The 16,338-nt window shown below is 39.1% G+C and overlaps 1 protein-coding gene across 6 annotated transcripts in view; it reads left to right on the forward strand.

The window, feature by feature from the left end:
* The window catches only part of nav3 (neuron navigator 3), a 187,387-nt gene that overhangs the window by 66,989 nt on the left and 104,060 nt on the right, over positions 1–16,338 (forward strand). For all 6 annotated transcript variants that reach the window (XM_030149179.1, XM_030149180.1, XM_030149182.1 and 3 more), the window contains exon 4: positions 12,143–12,215. In XM_030149179.1, the coding sequence (XP_030005039.1) occupies positions 12,143–12,215 (73 nt within the window). The remainder of the gene's footprint in view (positions 1–12,142; positions 12,216–16,338) is intronic.

The raw sequence follows: 16,338 nt of genomic DNA on the forward strand, positions 1-16,338 counted from the left end.
GGGCTTGTCTATAGAACTTTGTCTTTGGCTGCATATTTGTCCCGGAAGGAGTCGTCTGCAACCACTGAGCGAGCCAGTGAATATGATGAGAATGAGGAGTGACAGGAGCGCAGTATGAGGAGTCTTTAGTTCAACTGAGACTCGACTTTGGCTTTGTCTGTTTCCACTGTGTTGAATGAAAGTCGACTGTTTTTCAGATTGGTGATAACAGGGGAGTTGAGAAAAATGGGTAGAGTAATGTCACATATTTTGTAGAGAAAAGGTTAAGTTGGACAAGACAGATCGATGCATGATGGAAAGTCACATTTATGCCAGTTCCTCATTCATATTTTACTCTCAGTTAATGTCCTACTTTTCATTGTATTGTAACCCATTGTGAATACTTGCATGTTCTAGTTTTGATAGTATTCTTTAAAAAAAAAAATAAATAAATAAAGTAAGCGTAGTAACAATAAATGAAATAAATGTATTTCAGTCACCTTGCCGCACATTCAGCAGTCTCTCATATTGTAAAACCTCACACCCTCTGACAGTGCAATTTCTTATAATTGTACATTGACATCCAAAGGAATTAAATGCAGGTTTCTGAATGGAGTGAGGAATTTTTTTTTTCTCCATTTCTCAGAAGAATCATGCTCAAACACGAGAACGGCAGGCGGGAGACAGCAGAAGAGGCCCATTCAGCAGAAAATATTAAAGCTTCGCAACACTAATCCTCCTCATTATAGACAGACATCATTAGCAAACCACAGAGCGCTTCCCTGAAATACGGATGACTGTGCAGTTTCACTTTCTGGGTGTGTGTTATGTGTGTGTTTGGTTTTTTTATAGCGACCTCAGCAAAGGATGTCAGGAGAAAACAAACATTCGTCAAAATCTTGCCCGTATGCAGAGATGCAGAGATGCAACATCTGTCAGCAGAAAGCTGTACAGGTCGGGATAGAAGAGATTACGTCAAACATTTCCTATTTAAAGTCGAGCCTCTCAAGTTGCTAGAAATTTGTATTATTTTCTGAGTATTGATTTAGAGTGAAGGAGTGTTGGTGTTAAATTCATGTGCTACAATCAGCAAAGAGATTCTTTATTCCCGTCTTGGTATTTTGGCTAAAGCAGCAGATTTGGCCTCGTCTAATGTTTCTTTGAGACTATAAAAACCCACCAGTCTCATCTGGGTCCCATCTGTTTGCAGTCTGCACATCAGCAAGTCAAGGGGACAAATGGTATAAGCCACTCAGTAATGTCATCTTCACCACTCTGATGCTTTATCTGCAGAACTAACTATTAATCTCTCCCTCTAATTGATCTTGTTTCTAACGGAGTCTTGGATGGCTCCCTGTAAAGCCAAACCAACTGGCATCGATGTGACATCACTTCTCAGGTCATTGATTTGATTACACCAGCTTTGGCTGTCGAGTAGCTCACCTATTATGAGAGTCTGTTGGTCTGGAAACACACACATAAATGTGATGGGAACTCAGGGCTCCTGAAACATCCCTGATGCTATTTTGCATGCACAGTCATTGGAAGTGAGTGGTCCAAAGGGGGGGAGGCAGATGGCCAGTTTAGACTGTTGAACCTTTAGCTATTCAGGGGGTATATTTCATCCCCTTCTCTCATCCACAGTATGGATAATTTGGTAGTTGAGATTCAGGCTTGTGAAGAGGACGTTATGAGTTGAAATCCTTCGTCAGATGAGAAATCTGCAAGAAAAAAGGACTGAACGAGTTGAACTAAAATATTAACCAACAAAATCCTTTAAATTCTGCTTTTAAGATGTAGAAACATGTCCAATGATGACTTTAAGGTCAGATTACAAAGACGCACAAGTGTTTTGCAAGTGTTTTGCTCCACGTCAGCCACCTTCACAGTTATCTGTATCATAAAATCTAGTGTTCATCATAACACCTACCTGTATTTTGGAATGTGGCCTTAAAACGTTTGTATATTAGATCAGAAATACAACCTATGCTGTTGGTACAAAAAAAAAAAAAAAAACAGATCTGACTAGATGTATAGCCAGAATAGATGTAAAATATGATGAATAAAATAGTTTTGGAAGATCAAATGGGTCCTTTTTTTCCTACATTAGGTTGTCTTAATGTCCATTAGCAGCATGTTTTGGGAATGCTTTCACACTTCAGTACAACCATTCAAGCTGGTGCAGTGTGTTTAATATTCATATGTAAAAGGATTACACAGGTACTTTCATAGAGTACATTCTTAGAAACCCTATATTCATTGCCCACACCAGGCTGCAGTTTTGCTCAATCCTAAAGAACAGCGGTTCAAAATAAACATGCGTTGTTCTAAAACATTCAATTCAGTAGCAACAAGTGGTGCCAGGCACAACAAACCCTACCTCTCGCACATATTGTAGCTTATTTTGGCATTGATCCAGCTGATGTCATCATGTCTATGTGTGTGCTGATGTCAGCATAGACAAAATTAGGCCATTATAAGGGAAAACTTTTTTTTTTTTTTTTTTTTTTGAACTTTGACCTACTTTTCCCAAAATGTAATCACATCTATTCTGGGTCATTGGCAATCTATAAACCCAATTCAGTATGAATTGAACCAATAGTTTGGCTGCTAAAGTGTTAAAAAAAAAGAAACAAAATAACAAACCGAACCAAAAACAATACCCCTTGCCTATCCTTCGGGGGGCGGGGTAATAACATAATCCTGGTTTTAACCTCACTCATTGGCCTAAAATGGTACTGTGCTGGACTATGATACACAAAGGACTTAATGTTGAAACTTGAAACTAAGTAACATATTTAATTATTCATGTTCCTTATTCCTAGTTCAAGGAGGTCATTATTGTTGATTAAGTGCATTCCTATTCCTTGTCGCGCCTCCACATGTTTCAGTGTCTTTCAGTGTACTATAAAGGAGGAGATATCATGTATTACTGTGCGTTGTCATTACTGTAACAGGCATTGAAATAAGCGTGACATGGATGTGTGATGTCCCAAATTCAGATGTCATGTTGAAAACCTAGAACCATTCCCAAGCACGCCTGTAATGTTATGTATTCCCGCTCAAATGCCTTTGCAGCTGTTGCACTAAAGCCTCTCTCATGCTGCGTGATCATCTCTGCCTCCGTTCTCCACCTCAATTCATCATTTGTGTCTATCTTGTCTTTCTTTGAGCTGCACTTCTTATTGTAGAAGGTGCACAGGTTGGCCCTTTCATGTATTAGACGGTTTCACAGTTTGAGGTGTCTGGGGATTCCTACTGGCTCAGTTGGAGCTCATTTGAAAGCTTCTAATCCCTCATTATAAGCGAACAACACAGGCAGATGTTCTGATGAGGGAAGAAAAAGCTGACTTAATAAAATGTACACTAGTAACTGTTGATGTAGCTCAGTGTGGGACATGGATGTTGGAGTGTCTCTTAATGGTTCCATATCTACCCTCTTCCTTTGCATAGTTACATAGTGTTTGAGTAATAAAGTAAAAATCATTTCTTTCTAATAATTATCTCCTTCTTTAGATATTTTTATTCCTCCTTTATGTGACATTATTCAACAGTTAACCAGATTCATTGGCAGCTGTTTCACAATCAAGACACATTTTCTTGTGCTCTCCCAACCCGTTGCACTTAGTTATTCCTCTGCTTGAACAAAAACAGGCTTGTTCGTTCTGTCTCACAAAGGAAAAAAAAAACAGCATAAAGCGTCAATAGTAATGGCTTTGTTTTATTTTCAACACTTACCCCCAAAGTATAGTTGAATCTGCACTAATTGCACAAAGCAACACTGACTGTTAAGAGAAATCTCAATACAGTCCATGTGCACCCAGTGTTTTGGTGATTATAGCACCAACCTTTGCTTAAACAAGAGGTTAAAAGAGATAAACCGATGTATTGTCTCTGGCTCAATCAATCCTGGACAGATAAGATTTTGTCATCTACATCTACTAATTCATCATCAGTGTTGTGCAAATTACCTCCAAACTGTAATCCATTACAGATTACATGTTACTGTTATTTAAAAGCAATTCGTTATCTTACAATATTACTGTCTCAGAGTTGTAATGCGTTACATGACTCCCGTATTACTTTTGGGTTACATATAGACTCTTGTCATAAATGGTGTGTGTGTAGTAGAACTCCCCTCCAATACAACAGATTATAGAGCCTTGGGACACATACATTTGCACCCTGAAGTACATGTGGACGGATAGCTCAGTAAGTGACGCTACGGTCTACGACAGTATTTTTCAGCCTTTGGGTCGGGATCCCACATGGAGTTGCTTGGAATTCAAATGTGGTCACCTGAAATTTCTAGTAATTGATAAAAAAAAAAAAAAAAAAAAAAAAAAAACTTGCTAATAAAAATATGTAGTGAGTTGAGAGAGACAATCCCAATACACAAAAGACATGACAAACTGTGAGTCTGAAACTGAAGCACTGTGGTACTGTTTATCTTTCAAATGTTCATTGTGGTCAGTTTCAGATGCTGCAGCTCTTTCATAATTCATAGTTTGAGTTCTTGTTTGTTCAGTATTAATTGTCAGCCTTGTGAATCCAAGCTGGACTGACTGTACATATCCTGACCAAGGAAAATCAAATTCTCACTTTGTCCAGTAATCTACACCTGGCTTTTCTGCCTCCGTCCATAATAATATACATTATATAGACTAAATGTCATCTAAAATTAATGTTTATTTGCAACATAGTATAGCAAACTATTAAATGATTAAAAAAAAATAATTTTAGCAAAAAAAAAAAAAAAAAAGTCTCCGTTTTGAATGTCTGGGGTCGCCAGAAATTTGTGATGTTAAAATGGGGTCACGAGTAACAAAAGGTTGGGAACCACTGATTTAAGGTCTCACGGTCTTCCTGTTTTATTTGGGGTTTTTTTGGGGGTTTTTTTTGTTTTTTTTTATTTGACCAATTAAATTATGGTTGAAAAATGTATTGTAACACAGGAGCTATTGAACATGTACCAAGAAAATATTACTGAAAATTGATTAGTAATGCCTTACACTACTGCTTTACAGCAAAAAGTAATCTGTTACTGTAATCCATCGCGTTACTCCCAACACTGTTCACTGTGTCATTTAAAATGGTTATTTCCTGTAGATGGCCGCTGGTCTGACTTGGTCTGACGCAGTCAAAGAGCCAATGCCACCCTAATGCTTAAAGAGGTAGAGGGCCAAAGGCAGCGGCAGGCCTGTATAGGTATCCCTCACCACGCGTTACTGCCGGTCAGCAGGTCAAATAAACAAATGCCTTAAGACTCAGCAGCTTAACCTCTGTGACGCTTTTGGGAAAAAGAGCCCCAGACAGGACTGACAGCCAAATTTGTCGGCTGTCAACAGTAATACTATCTATCACACCGGCGATGTTCACCTCCACACAAGTCTGTGACACAGTGAAGGCGACAAAGAGAAAGAAGACAGCCAAGTCATTCCCCAGCAGCGGGGGTGGGCATAAAAGCCATCAAGAAGCACTCCTTTATCCTCCTCTGCTGTGTACTTTAATGTACTCTGGTGTATAGATTACTGATGGAAGCTCCCTCCTCTAAATTGTTTGGATTTAACTATACTTACAAAACCATTTAGTCACTACTCAAACTTCAAACTCTATCTGTTGTAAGTTTTCTTCTTTTAGAGCCACTTTACAGCTTCAGAACTTATTTTCCTAGTCACAGGGAGTGCAACCAAGTCTGTGATAACAGTTTTCATTAAATCTGACAAGAGATCCCATCTTAGAAAGTTAAAAGAAAGTAAGAGAAGAGAGTGTATGCTGCAAAGACTTGGCCATTTATCAGGCAGAGACAGAGTAATGAAAGATAGTGAGAGGTGTGTTTTTGCAACCTCACCTGGATTAAAAGATATGTTCAAAACTGCTGAATTGATGCGGACTTGTTTAAATTTGCTTAAGCACATCCCAAATCTGTATGATACAAGTGAGTTTACTCGGTTAGACTTTTAATTGCAAAAATATGGAACATTTTTTCTAGGCTACTGGTAATGATGCTGCAAGTCTAATCTAATGATGTAAGGATATGGTTCATTTTGGTGTAAATTTAAAAAAAAAAGAATCCAGACATAATTAGGAGGCAGTAAACAGGAATGTACAAATTGACAACAAAGACAGTTTTATTGTGTTTCTAGTGTGTCGTTTTAATTTTCATTTAGTGTAACCAGATCTGACTCCAGCAGCAGACAATGTTTTGAAAGAGCAAACTTTCAAATTGATGAGGTGACTCTGATAACAGACTCAGTCGTCCTTTTCTCTGTCTTCTGTCGTCCCTATGTGCTCTTCTGGTCTACACACACATGTGGACACACAGCCTGTCTGTGCAGCAGATGTGCAAAGCCACATGGAGGCCCTCCAAGTTATTTGATGCTGTAAATATTTGAAAACGAACCACCATATATAATTGAGACATCCATGGATATAGGCTTGTGTTGCCATGCAGATCCTGTTGATTATACATCATGTGTGTTTATATGCTGACTGAGCGAGTGCAGAACTTACTGTAAGGAACAAATAGCGGGAAAAAAACCTTAAATTAAATTACTGTTTTATTTAGAATGTGAGCAATGGCGTGATAAAAATCAGTTAGTACTATAGCTTGTTTTGTCTGTGAAGTCTTGGCTACTGAAAATAAGTCATTTTAGTTTTGGTTTTCTTGTGTAAAAAAGGTTTATGGTTTGTAGTTTCATAATATTTTGGCTACTATTTAATGAAAATGCTAACTTTGTAAGCTCGTGTTTTGCTGTACTGTGAGATTTTAACTCGGGGTGTTTCTAAAAATGAGTAAAACCCTACTTTTTAATGACAGACAGATCATCACGCTATGAGACATGTGAAAGATTTTAGCCAGGGAAAAGGATTATGCGGACTGCCTAAGTGATCGATATTGCATAAAACAGTTCTCAGCTGATGCCAGATGAGAAAAAGTTTTCTTTTCTTTTTTGACATGATGAGCAATGATCCCTGGATTATGAGGCAGGATCCTTTAACCCAGCCGCCGCGCTGCCCATCAGCTGCTCTAAGCTCTGTCCGATTTGATGCATTTTGATTCACTGGCTGTCTGCTGCCGTCTCCCCTGGACGTGTTGAGAGTGATGTTGGACAGGGCGAAGTTGGAATCAATGGACTGTTTGAGAGACCAGTGGAAGCAAAGTGTCAGAAGAGATAGTCGACTCGGTAGTGTTAGATAGAGAGTAAAAGAAGTGCAGACAAGAAACAACACTGTCTAAAATTTTTAACTGCAAAAAGTATTTGTCCTAGTGAAAGTGTTTGAATTTCCAAACTCACCTCAGTGATTAATAAAGTATATGTGGCTTGCATAAAGAATTCCTCTGAGTGATGAGCGTCATTACTATAGGTGTCAAGTGCTCAAGGATATAAAAACCCATATTCATCTTTTCAACATTCTGCCATGTGTGAATGACAAGAAAACCTTTATACTGTGGTAGTTTAACTTCAGCTTATATTAACTCTGATCTCTCGAGAACAAAGCTTTAAATGTCAACACAGTTTCTAAATGAAATATTTTCACGTAACCTACCACTAAGGCCCAATCCCAATTCACTCACTGGCTCCTCCCCCTTACCCCTCCCCCTCTATTTTGCGCTTTCACATGAAGGAGTAGGGGTGTCCCGATTCTCGATGAGTCAGAGGGGAAGGGTTAAGGGGAAGAGCTGTTTGACCCTCGAAATAGAGATTTTTCAGGACCACACTACAAACTGAAAAGTACGAGAAATGTCCCATAATTCTGTCTGAATCATTGGCAAGATAGAGGTAAACTGCAAAAAAATGCAACAGTGTAATAAAAGAAACACACAGATGTACGTATTTTCTTCGTAAACACCTTAATCATTTGATCGGCCGTTTAATGCTGTTTCAATGTGTATTAGATCGCATTTCTGTGGCTTGTGGTTGATAGGTGCTAGAAGATGACCAAAACCCATGGAACAGAGACGGTTACAGCTGCTGATGGCATGGGGATTCTATCGCAAACGAAGTTGTCGCATCTGTTTATAGCAACATTGATGACTGCTGATGATGTAACAGGTCTCGAAGGGTTGTTTCATTTCATAGGGGAATGTTTCAACCTCTATCCTTTGCTACTCCATTTCAAGGGGTTGTTCCAAGGTGTAGGGGTAAGGTGGAGGGCCAAGGGGTGAACTGGGATTGGGCCTTGATCTTCATTTCTTTTTCAAGCATCAAAAATCTATAACATAGTCCAGCTGCCAAGACGTGGTGTCAGTTCATTTTCTCTGAAATTAATTGCTAACCATTGACTGCAATCAGAAAATAAGGACAGGGATATAAGTAAAGTACACTGGAAAGAGTCAAATGATTCATCCCAGGACTTACTCACAAAATAACCCTGTTTGTGGAGCTCATCTGTGTTTTTGAAAAACTGACTGAGGGATTTTAGATGGTGTATTTTCCAGTGGATATGTAGTATTTTGGAGTAAAACCCTTCAATTATTGAGCTAGGCTCATGTGCTATAAAATGCTAACGCCTGCTTTTCTAGTTTCTGTCTTGAAAGAGGTTGTTTTCTGTCCCGTAGGAAGTGGTAATTGAGGTGTATATGACAGTTACATCTAAGGGATAACACTTTCCAATTCCATCCTCATACATCAGTCACTTGATACCTTTAGAGAAGTCCAACAGGGCCCTGCACACATTTTGTAGGCAAGGAGGGACGTGAGGAAATTAAACAACAAATGCTGATGTATGTCATTTTCTGTCTCTTCAAGTCGAGAGTGGAAAGATCGGCATGATGTGTGGCGTTGCCAAAATGGTCTTCTTTTTACAAGTTCTTTAATAGAATAAAAAAGATGCACTGCATGAATAAAACAAATCCAGTCTGTTTGACTGATTACAAATAGAATCATAACTGGGAAATGTAGTCACAGCGTCTGAGTCAAAACATAAATAAATAGCTTTTTAAACTACTGACAAAATAATGTAAAATTGACAAAATATATGACATGTTCACAGACTATAACTGACTCATACCACAAGCAAAATTTAAGGGTTTGAATAAAAAGTAAATCATCCATAGATCAGCATAAAAATGCGTACAAAAGAAATGTAAAAATGTGAAAGGTGGTTGTAGTTCCTTCTACCTTCTCCCAAATGTGAATATATTCATGAATACCAAGCAACATGCATATCACATTTTATTTTCTACCTGTTCACTCATCAGGGTCCCAGGTTGAACCAGGAAATGTGGTTTCATACTGTCATGTCAGCCAATAATGTCATCGCATTTCTCTACTCTGTTGCATCTGTCTGTGATATTTTTGATGCGTAGTGTTGCTCTGTAAATACAACATAGCTTACTTGAAACTGCTTATCATAAACTCTACAGCTCTTCAAGGCTTAGTAGCAACCTTCAGTCTGTGGTGCACATGTGCTCTCCTGTCATGGTTGAAAACGTGCTCCCTTTTTCCTGCTTCACAGTAAGTGCGTCATAATTGGGTGAAGCATGCCTCATCAAAATGCCCTTTTCCAGATTGCTTTTAATGGCTTATGTGCATCTGTCTGATGCCAGCTTGCGTTGGAAAATTAAATGATGTTGGTTTTTTGAGAAACTGTTACAGGATGCCACAAAGCCAAGCCGCCCACCAAACTAGCAGTTAAACATCGCCAGAACCCTGCGGAACATTAATGCCCCAGCCGTCATCAACGCCTTCAATCATTATTCCGCTTGTTTACGTCATTTTAGGGTTAAGGCTGATGAAAAACAAACAGCGGTTTCTTCTAAAAGCCTCAAGATTTCTAGTTGGAGTGTCACTTGAGAGAACAGTGCAAAGAGAAAATGGAGTTTATCTGTATCTGCTGTCCTTCCTTACAAAAGGCAGATCTGTCTCCAACCAAAGAGATTTACTGCGTGTTTATGAGTTCACTCCTTTTTGCCTTTATCAGCTATTAAACCAGCCTTCAAACACATGCACAGACACACTATCTGTCTGTGGAACAGATGCAAAGAGCTGCACCAAGCACAGTTATTTGTAAATATTTAAAACTGATGACTGAACAGAACAAAAGTAAGATTAAAAAAACACAGTTGTTATCATACCCATACCATTGATAAAATTTTTTAGTGCTGGATACTTTGCAACAAAAAAAAATCAAACTTGTCTTCCTTTATGTTCAATCCAATCAAGCTCATATCCGTCCACACACAAACTTCTGAGAGTGTGTGGGATAATCAAACATAACACTGTGTGTGAGTGCAGCATGTGGACAGTCAATATGAAAACCCACATGTAAGTGGGGTTTGGTTCCTGCTGTGGTGGGAATATGTGTAAAGTGGGGAAGTGGGAGGTTGAGAGTTGTCAGACAGATGGAGGTCTGTGAGTATGTAGAATGACTGCAGCTGAAGTGCCTTTGAGCAACATATTTGTAGTAGCTGGTGTAGTTGTACGAGCATCAGCTGTGTGTGCTGTGGAGGGATTTGTTTTTAGTAAGCCCATATAACCGTTCAGGGGAATTTAGTCCTATTGTATGATTGTTACAAAATAGTGTTTGCCCAGGAATCAGGTTGTAGATGTTTATATATTTCTTTTTTTGATTTGTCCCCCATGAAGAGTTAAATATACAGTAGAAAAGAATAAGAGTGATACTGGCCAGAGGACAGACAAAATAGTATTATTTTTATTGTGAGATTGAGTTATAATCATTATTTATTTATTGTATTATAGTGAGAATCAGTTCTCACCTATCTTACCTGGTTAAATAAAGGTTAAATGAACCCTGACCCTAACTAGAAAAGCACTCAGAGAGCACAGACCTCTGCCAAGGCAGATTCCCCCCCAATCACCACCAAAATGTAGTCATTTGTTCCTTGTGCCAGTATCAACATTCCATGAAAATTTCATCAAAATCCATCCATAACTTTTTGAGTTATCTTGCTAACAGAAAAACAAACCGACAGACAAACCCTGATGAAAACATAAGCTCCGCCGTTCCTTAGCGGAGGTAATACATACATAAATAACTTTGATACCCTTTTGGTTGCAGAGGGCCAAAACATACAGTATATTCTAATTTGTGTATGGATTTTTAAAGCTGCAATTCTTTAGTACTTAGCGTCATTTATGTGCGTTTCCTGTCCAAATCACAGGCCTTTATTGGATGAATCACACGTCACAGAAACACACAAGATGAACCTTTGGAGTTCAGTCAAATCTGACTCATAATGAGTTGGAGGAATCAGCAGGTATTCAAAGTGCCTGTGCGTTGTTAATCTGACTCATTATCCCACTACTACAAAATTGGCCTCGTGATAGTAAAGAATGAACCGGGCTCCGATTAAGAGAGTATTAATGAGAAAGAGAAAGAGAGCGAGAGAGAGAGAGCTTTAGAGAGCTGAGGGAAGCTACAGCTCATGAATCATCACTGACTGAGTTGGCCAGTCTGCCCTTTGTGTGGCCTTGGCACACTGCGCTGAAGCACTGCCCTGATCTTTGACCTTGTCATAAAAGATCTCCTGTGGGGGGTGCTGGCAGGCGGCCATCATGCTAATGAAGTCACCCGTTAGCTGCTATCAAGGAATGCAAAAATCCCCCTAATAACTGCAACCTCAGAGGGCCTTTGTGAAACTGATACCAGTTTGCAGAGGTGACAGTCACTGACTATGTTGTGAAGAGCCTCAAGTGGGCTCCTCTGACCTACACACCCAGCTTTTATGTGTAAATATGTGTGTGTGGGTAAGTACAAGGCCGTTAACTTTTATTCTGTGTGTGGCTTTCCCTCTTATTCTGTGTGTGGCTATGTTATGACATTTGCTTCTTTTGTGTGTTTTTGTGTCTTATTGCGTGTCGATAAAGTGTGTGTATTTACTGTCAATATGTGTAAATGAGCATGTGCTGCTGTTTTATGAGTGTGCATGACATGCCATGGCAGACTGCACCCCGGGCTGTGTAGGTGGGAATACACTGCGGTCAGTATGTCACGCAGCCGGCTCCCAGGGTCGGGTGGGGGTCGGGTAGTAACTACACAATGATGTGCTTTATGGGTGATAATACTGATCAGCTTCATCCACTATACCCTCTCCCCCAAGACATTTAGGCTCATTGAACGTTAAGTGTCACCACATTCCTGCTGCCACTGTCCTTTGTGCTGACTGTCTGCTATCTCCTTATGTCCTTGTCTGTAGATCGAGAATGTGGACGCCTGCCTCAGTTTCCTCGATGCCAGAGGAGTAAATGTACAAGGGCTTTCAGCAGAAGGTAAGAAAAAAAAATACACAATTCACAGGAGGCCTTTACCTTTTGAAACTCTTAATTGAATTAGTTCAACAACAGAAGAGGGATCTCCCTCTTGTATTTCTAATTTCTAGTGCTGGAAAATTCATTTGGCTCCAGCACCACCCAGTCTTCAGTGGGTAGCTTTCCATTTCTTCACAGTACAAAATATCTCCTATAACTGGTTATAGCTTGCAGTGTATCCAAGACATACTATTATATTTCACACCAGTGGAATTTACCATGTTGGTACCATGGTAGGGTGCTCAGTTTCTCCATCTCCAGCTTTCACCATGGTAGCACAGGCAATCATTAAGGCATCAAAGTGGATTTTAGGAGGATAAAAACTGCAGAGAGGGATTTACCTCCCCACTGTCTGGGTGTATATGGCTGATGTGACTCCAGCCACGCTTTGTAATGAATGGCATCTTGCCAGAATGAATGATAAGTTGTCTCACAACTTATGCTAAGTCACAGTTTAGCTAAAGAGTCTGTGTTAACTGTGTGTTTTATGTTTGATTTTGAGGAGAGTTGGTAAATGGATCCAACTGCAGCCATTTTTTTAACCCATAAAGACCCAAACAGCCACTGGTGACCAAAATCATCTACTGATGCAAAATGGTTAATACCTGTGGTTCCATTAGTCCTATCAGTCCATGTAAATAATTGGTGTAAAATACAGTCTATCATCTTCTCATGGTCATCAGATATGACCCATTTGGACGTTCAGAGGCTCCGTCAACTTCTACAACATTGATTCACCAGTAAAACCCATGGAGATGGATCAATGACAGTGGATGGAGACACATATTTAAATGTTCAGTTATTGATAACTTTGCTGAAAAAGTCACTTTTTCTTCAGCTTTCTTTGTTTCTGATAGAATAACCCTCAAATTTAATCTGAGCATTTATGAATAGCTACATGATCAGTGAATTCAATGTAGGAAAATATGTGATTTTCACTGAAAAAAGGCAAAATACAGAGGATAATATTATAATTAATGGTGATAAATTATGTGAGAAAGTTTAAAAATAGAAAAAAATTAATTTGAGAACTGCCACAAAAATAGCACTGGGTCTTTATCGGTTAAAGTGGATGTGAAGAGCTGCTGGGAGGCATTCACCAGATGTGTGTAGCTTTGCATTCAGTGAATGGATCACACAACACATTACATAGACAGAAGTATATTCTCATACACTCATACAGTAGGTGTTTTCACAATCAAGAAGAATAAATACATGCATTACATTACACTGACACATTTTGTGCAAGTGTCTGAAAATATGAATATAATTACATTTGTCTTATATATAGTGATATAAATATCTGTTTCATCTGCATAGCGTACAGTATTACACTGGGATAGATGAACATGACCCATACATGATAGCACAGGACTGTCTTAATTGTTGTAGCAGAAAGTGTATCCAGCTGTTATTTAGGGCCTGTGCCTGTCCAGACCCCATGTTGCTCTTGCTCCCTTTAAACATTAAAGAGGTGAACATGTCCTTGAACTCTCCAGCAGCAGAAATAGTGCGACAGCCTGACACACTGACCGACAGCTCTAAATTCAGTGCCCCTCTTCAGCACTAAAAACAGCAAAGTGACTCACTAGGCCTGGAATTTAACAGTGCCTCTGTAAATATATGGGCTATTGAGTTACTCTGTCCATTGCTGTTACTGCTGCATTTCATCACTCCTTTCACTCAAAACATCTTTCTTTCCTTCACTCTTCGCCTTTGTCAACTTTATCCTCAAGACTTACATTGTATGTGAGGTGTGTGTTTGTGTGTATTACAGCAATGTGTGTCCTCTCATGTCTAATTGAATCAGCCCAGGGCTTTCCACATTCTGCTGGCTGGCATACGCACTCTTTATTATCTTTTTACAAGCCATGGGGATAAAATGTAGTGGGATGTTTGATGTGCGTACGGGCACAGGATTTTTCCCTCCTGAGAGGTTACTACTTACTGGAGTAAACTTTCTGTGAAAAAGCCCCGTTACATTTTTTTTTTTCTTTTGGGAGGCTGTAAACCGAAGTTCCGGAAAAACTCATCTTGTTGAAGGGTGTTATGGTTTCCCCTCCGACGTTTCCGGTAAGGGAGGTAATAGGCCTTATTGAAAACAAGTGGGGTTTTTCCATGCTAGAAAGTAGAATAAATCTGGCAGCAGTGACTTTATGATAATTAGACCAAGGGACCTAGATCATCTGATGGAGAATAGGTTGGACAATAGTTTAGTTTGTTTGCTTAAGTTTATAAGCAAATAACAGATTTTATCATGAAAAATCTTTGCCTGGAGAATTATAAAATTAGCTCTTAAAAAGAAGTTTTTAGATAATTCGGATGGGGTTGCTTTTGTTTTTGTATTTTTTTGTTTGTTTGTTTTTTGCCATATTTTACTAATTAAAAGCTTCACTCACACTTTGAACATAAGATATCATCAAAAGCAATGTTTTACAACTTGAAATGTGATAATTATGGACAGGAAGTCTTCTACTGTTTCCAGCTTTAAAATGCAGGTGTAAACGCCTGAAATACACACTTCCTGCTGTTGATAATGGATTACAGTTAGGGGTTCGTACAGCAGGTCATTAAACCTCTTTCCACTGCAGGTGAAGCCCAGCAGAACAAGCTGCTTGTGGCTGTGGTTCCCATAGGCACCATATGACCTGTTCACCACAATAAAATCCCTCCTCTTCATCTCATTTGGCACAAACCTTTTAGAGCTGGTCTGTTTTCATTAGCCCACATAAGCGCTCCTCAGGTCAGTCAAGGGTACATGTTTTTAACTAGACGATGTAACCTAGGATAAGCAGTAACTCAGGTCTTTCTGGCAGCAAAACAAGAGCTGAAATAATAAGAGAATGGGTCGAAAACCTCATCACATTAGACAATGTTTATTTGAAAGCTTAATTTAGAATTCATAATTAAATGTATATGAAAAGTCAAGTCAAGCAAAGGAGGAAAAACCAGTGCAAACAAAGGGGTAAGAAAAAAATCAACAAAAGCAAAACCATAACTAGCTGTAGCTTTGTAAGGGGAGACTCAGGCTGAACATGGACACTGGACTTTAACCAACATAAGAAATTAACTTAGAAAATACAGAATATATAGTGAACTCAGTGTTTGTCTTCATTGCTTCATGACTGTATAAGAAACCTTCTTGCCTCCAGAGTCCTCTCGGACCCATGAAAAAAAACACTCACCAAATAAAAGACATTAAATTGAATGAAACCACATCAGCCACTTAAAAGGCCTCCAGAAGCAAAGGCACATTTTCACTGAGTGTGGGCCAGGCACAAACACTTATCTTTTGCTGCTTTAGAGCAGAAAGAACTCTCCTTTCAGGAGATGAAAAAGCAATTTATTGCTGCCGAAAAATTTCTAATGGGACTTTCGCCGTGTCCTATCACTGTCTCCTGGTATCCAGTTATCCCTTCATCTACCATAGTTTCTCTTAAAACTCCCAGAAACTTTTAAAGAAGTTACAACTGATAGAGAGCCAAAGGTGATGCCCCGAGGGATGTTTACAATACATTTACCGCTGAAAGATTTACATGGCTCTGGGCAGATGACAAGCTGAACCTCAGACAATTGATGGTCAAGCAGAAAAGCTCATATCTCCTCTGCATCATTTAGGAGTCTCTTAGGTGCCTCACTTCATTGTTTCTGGTGTTAACGACAGTAGTGTACTCTGCACAGTTGAACAAAGTTTATGCATGAATCTGTCCCATATAACAGCTGCATATAATGTCATTATGGACATTATTAAGGGGCCTATTAATTCTGCAACCATGCATATGTGTAGCAAACAAGTCAGATTAATGGACCAACTAATGATAGAAAAATCTTTTTCAATTCAAGCATTTTGGTTTCAAGGATCATGTTCAAAAATACAATGTAATTCACTGTATAATAAACATACAAAAGGCTGATGAAGCAGACATAGACCAAATACAGTAAGGTCATGCCTTCCTGATGTTTCTTTCTATAAGATATAAACTCCTCACATGGTGCCCTTGCAGCTATGGTGTATCTATAGTGCTCATCCTTATCATTTCTGTTCCTTTAACCAGTTGCCAAAGTTTAGATCCACAGTCCTTTG

This window comes from Sphaeramia orbicularis, chromosome 12 (genome assembly GCF_902148855.1).
Source record: "Sphaeramia orbicularis chromosome 12, fSphaOr1.1, whole genome shotgun sequence".
Taxonomy (NCBI): Eukaryota; Metazoa; Chordata; class Actinopteri; order Kurtiformes; family Apogonidae; genus Sphaeramia; species Sphaeramia orbicularis.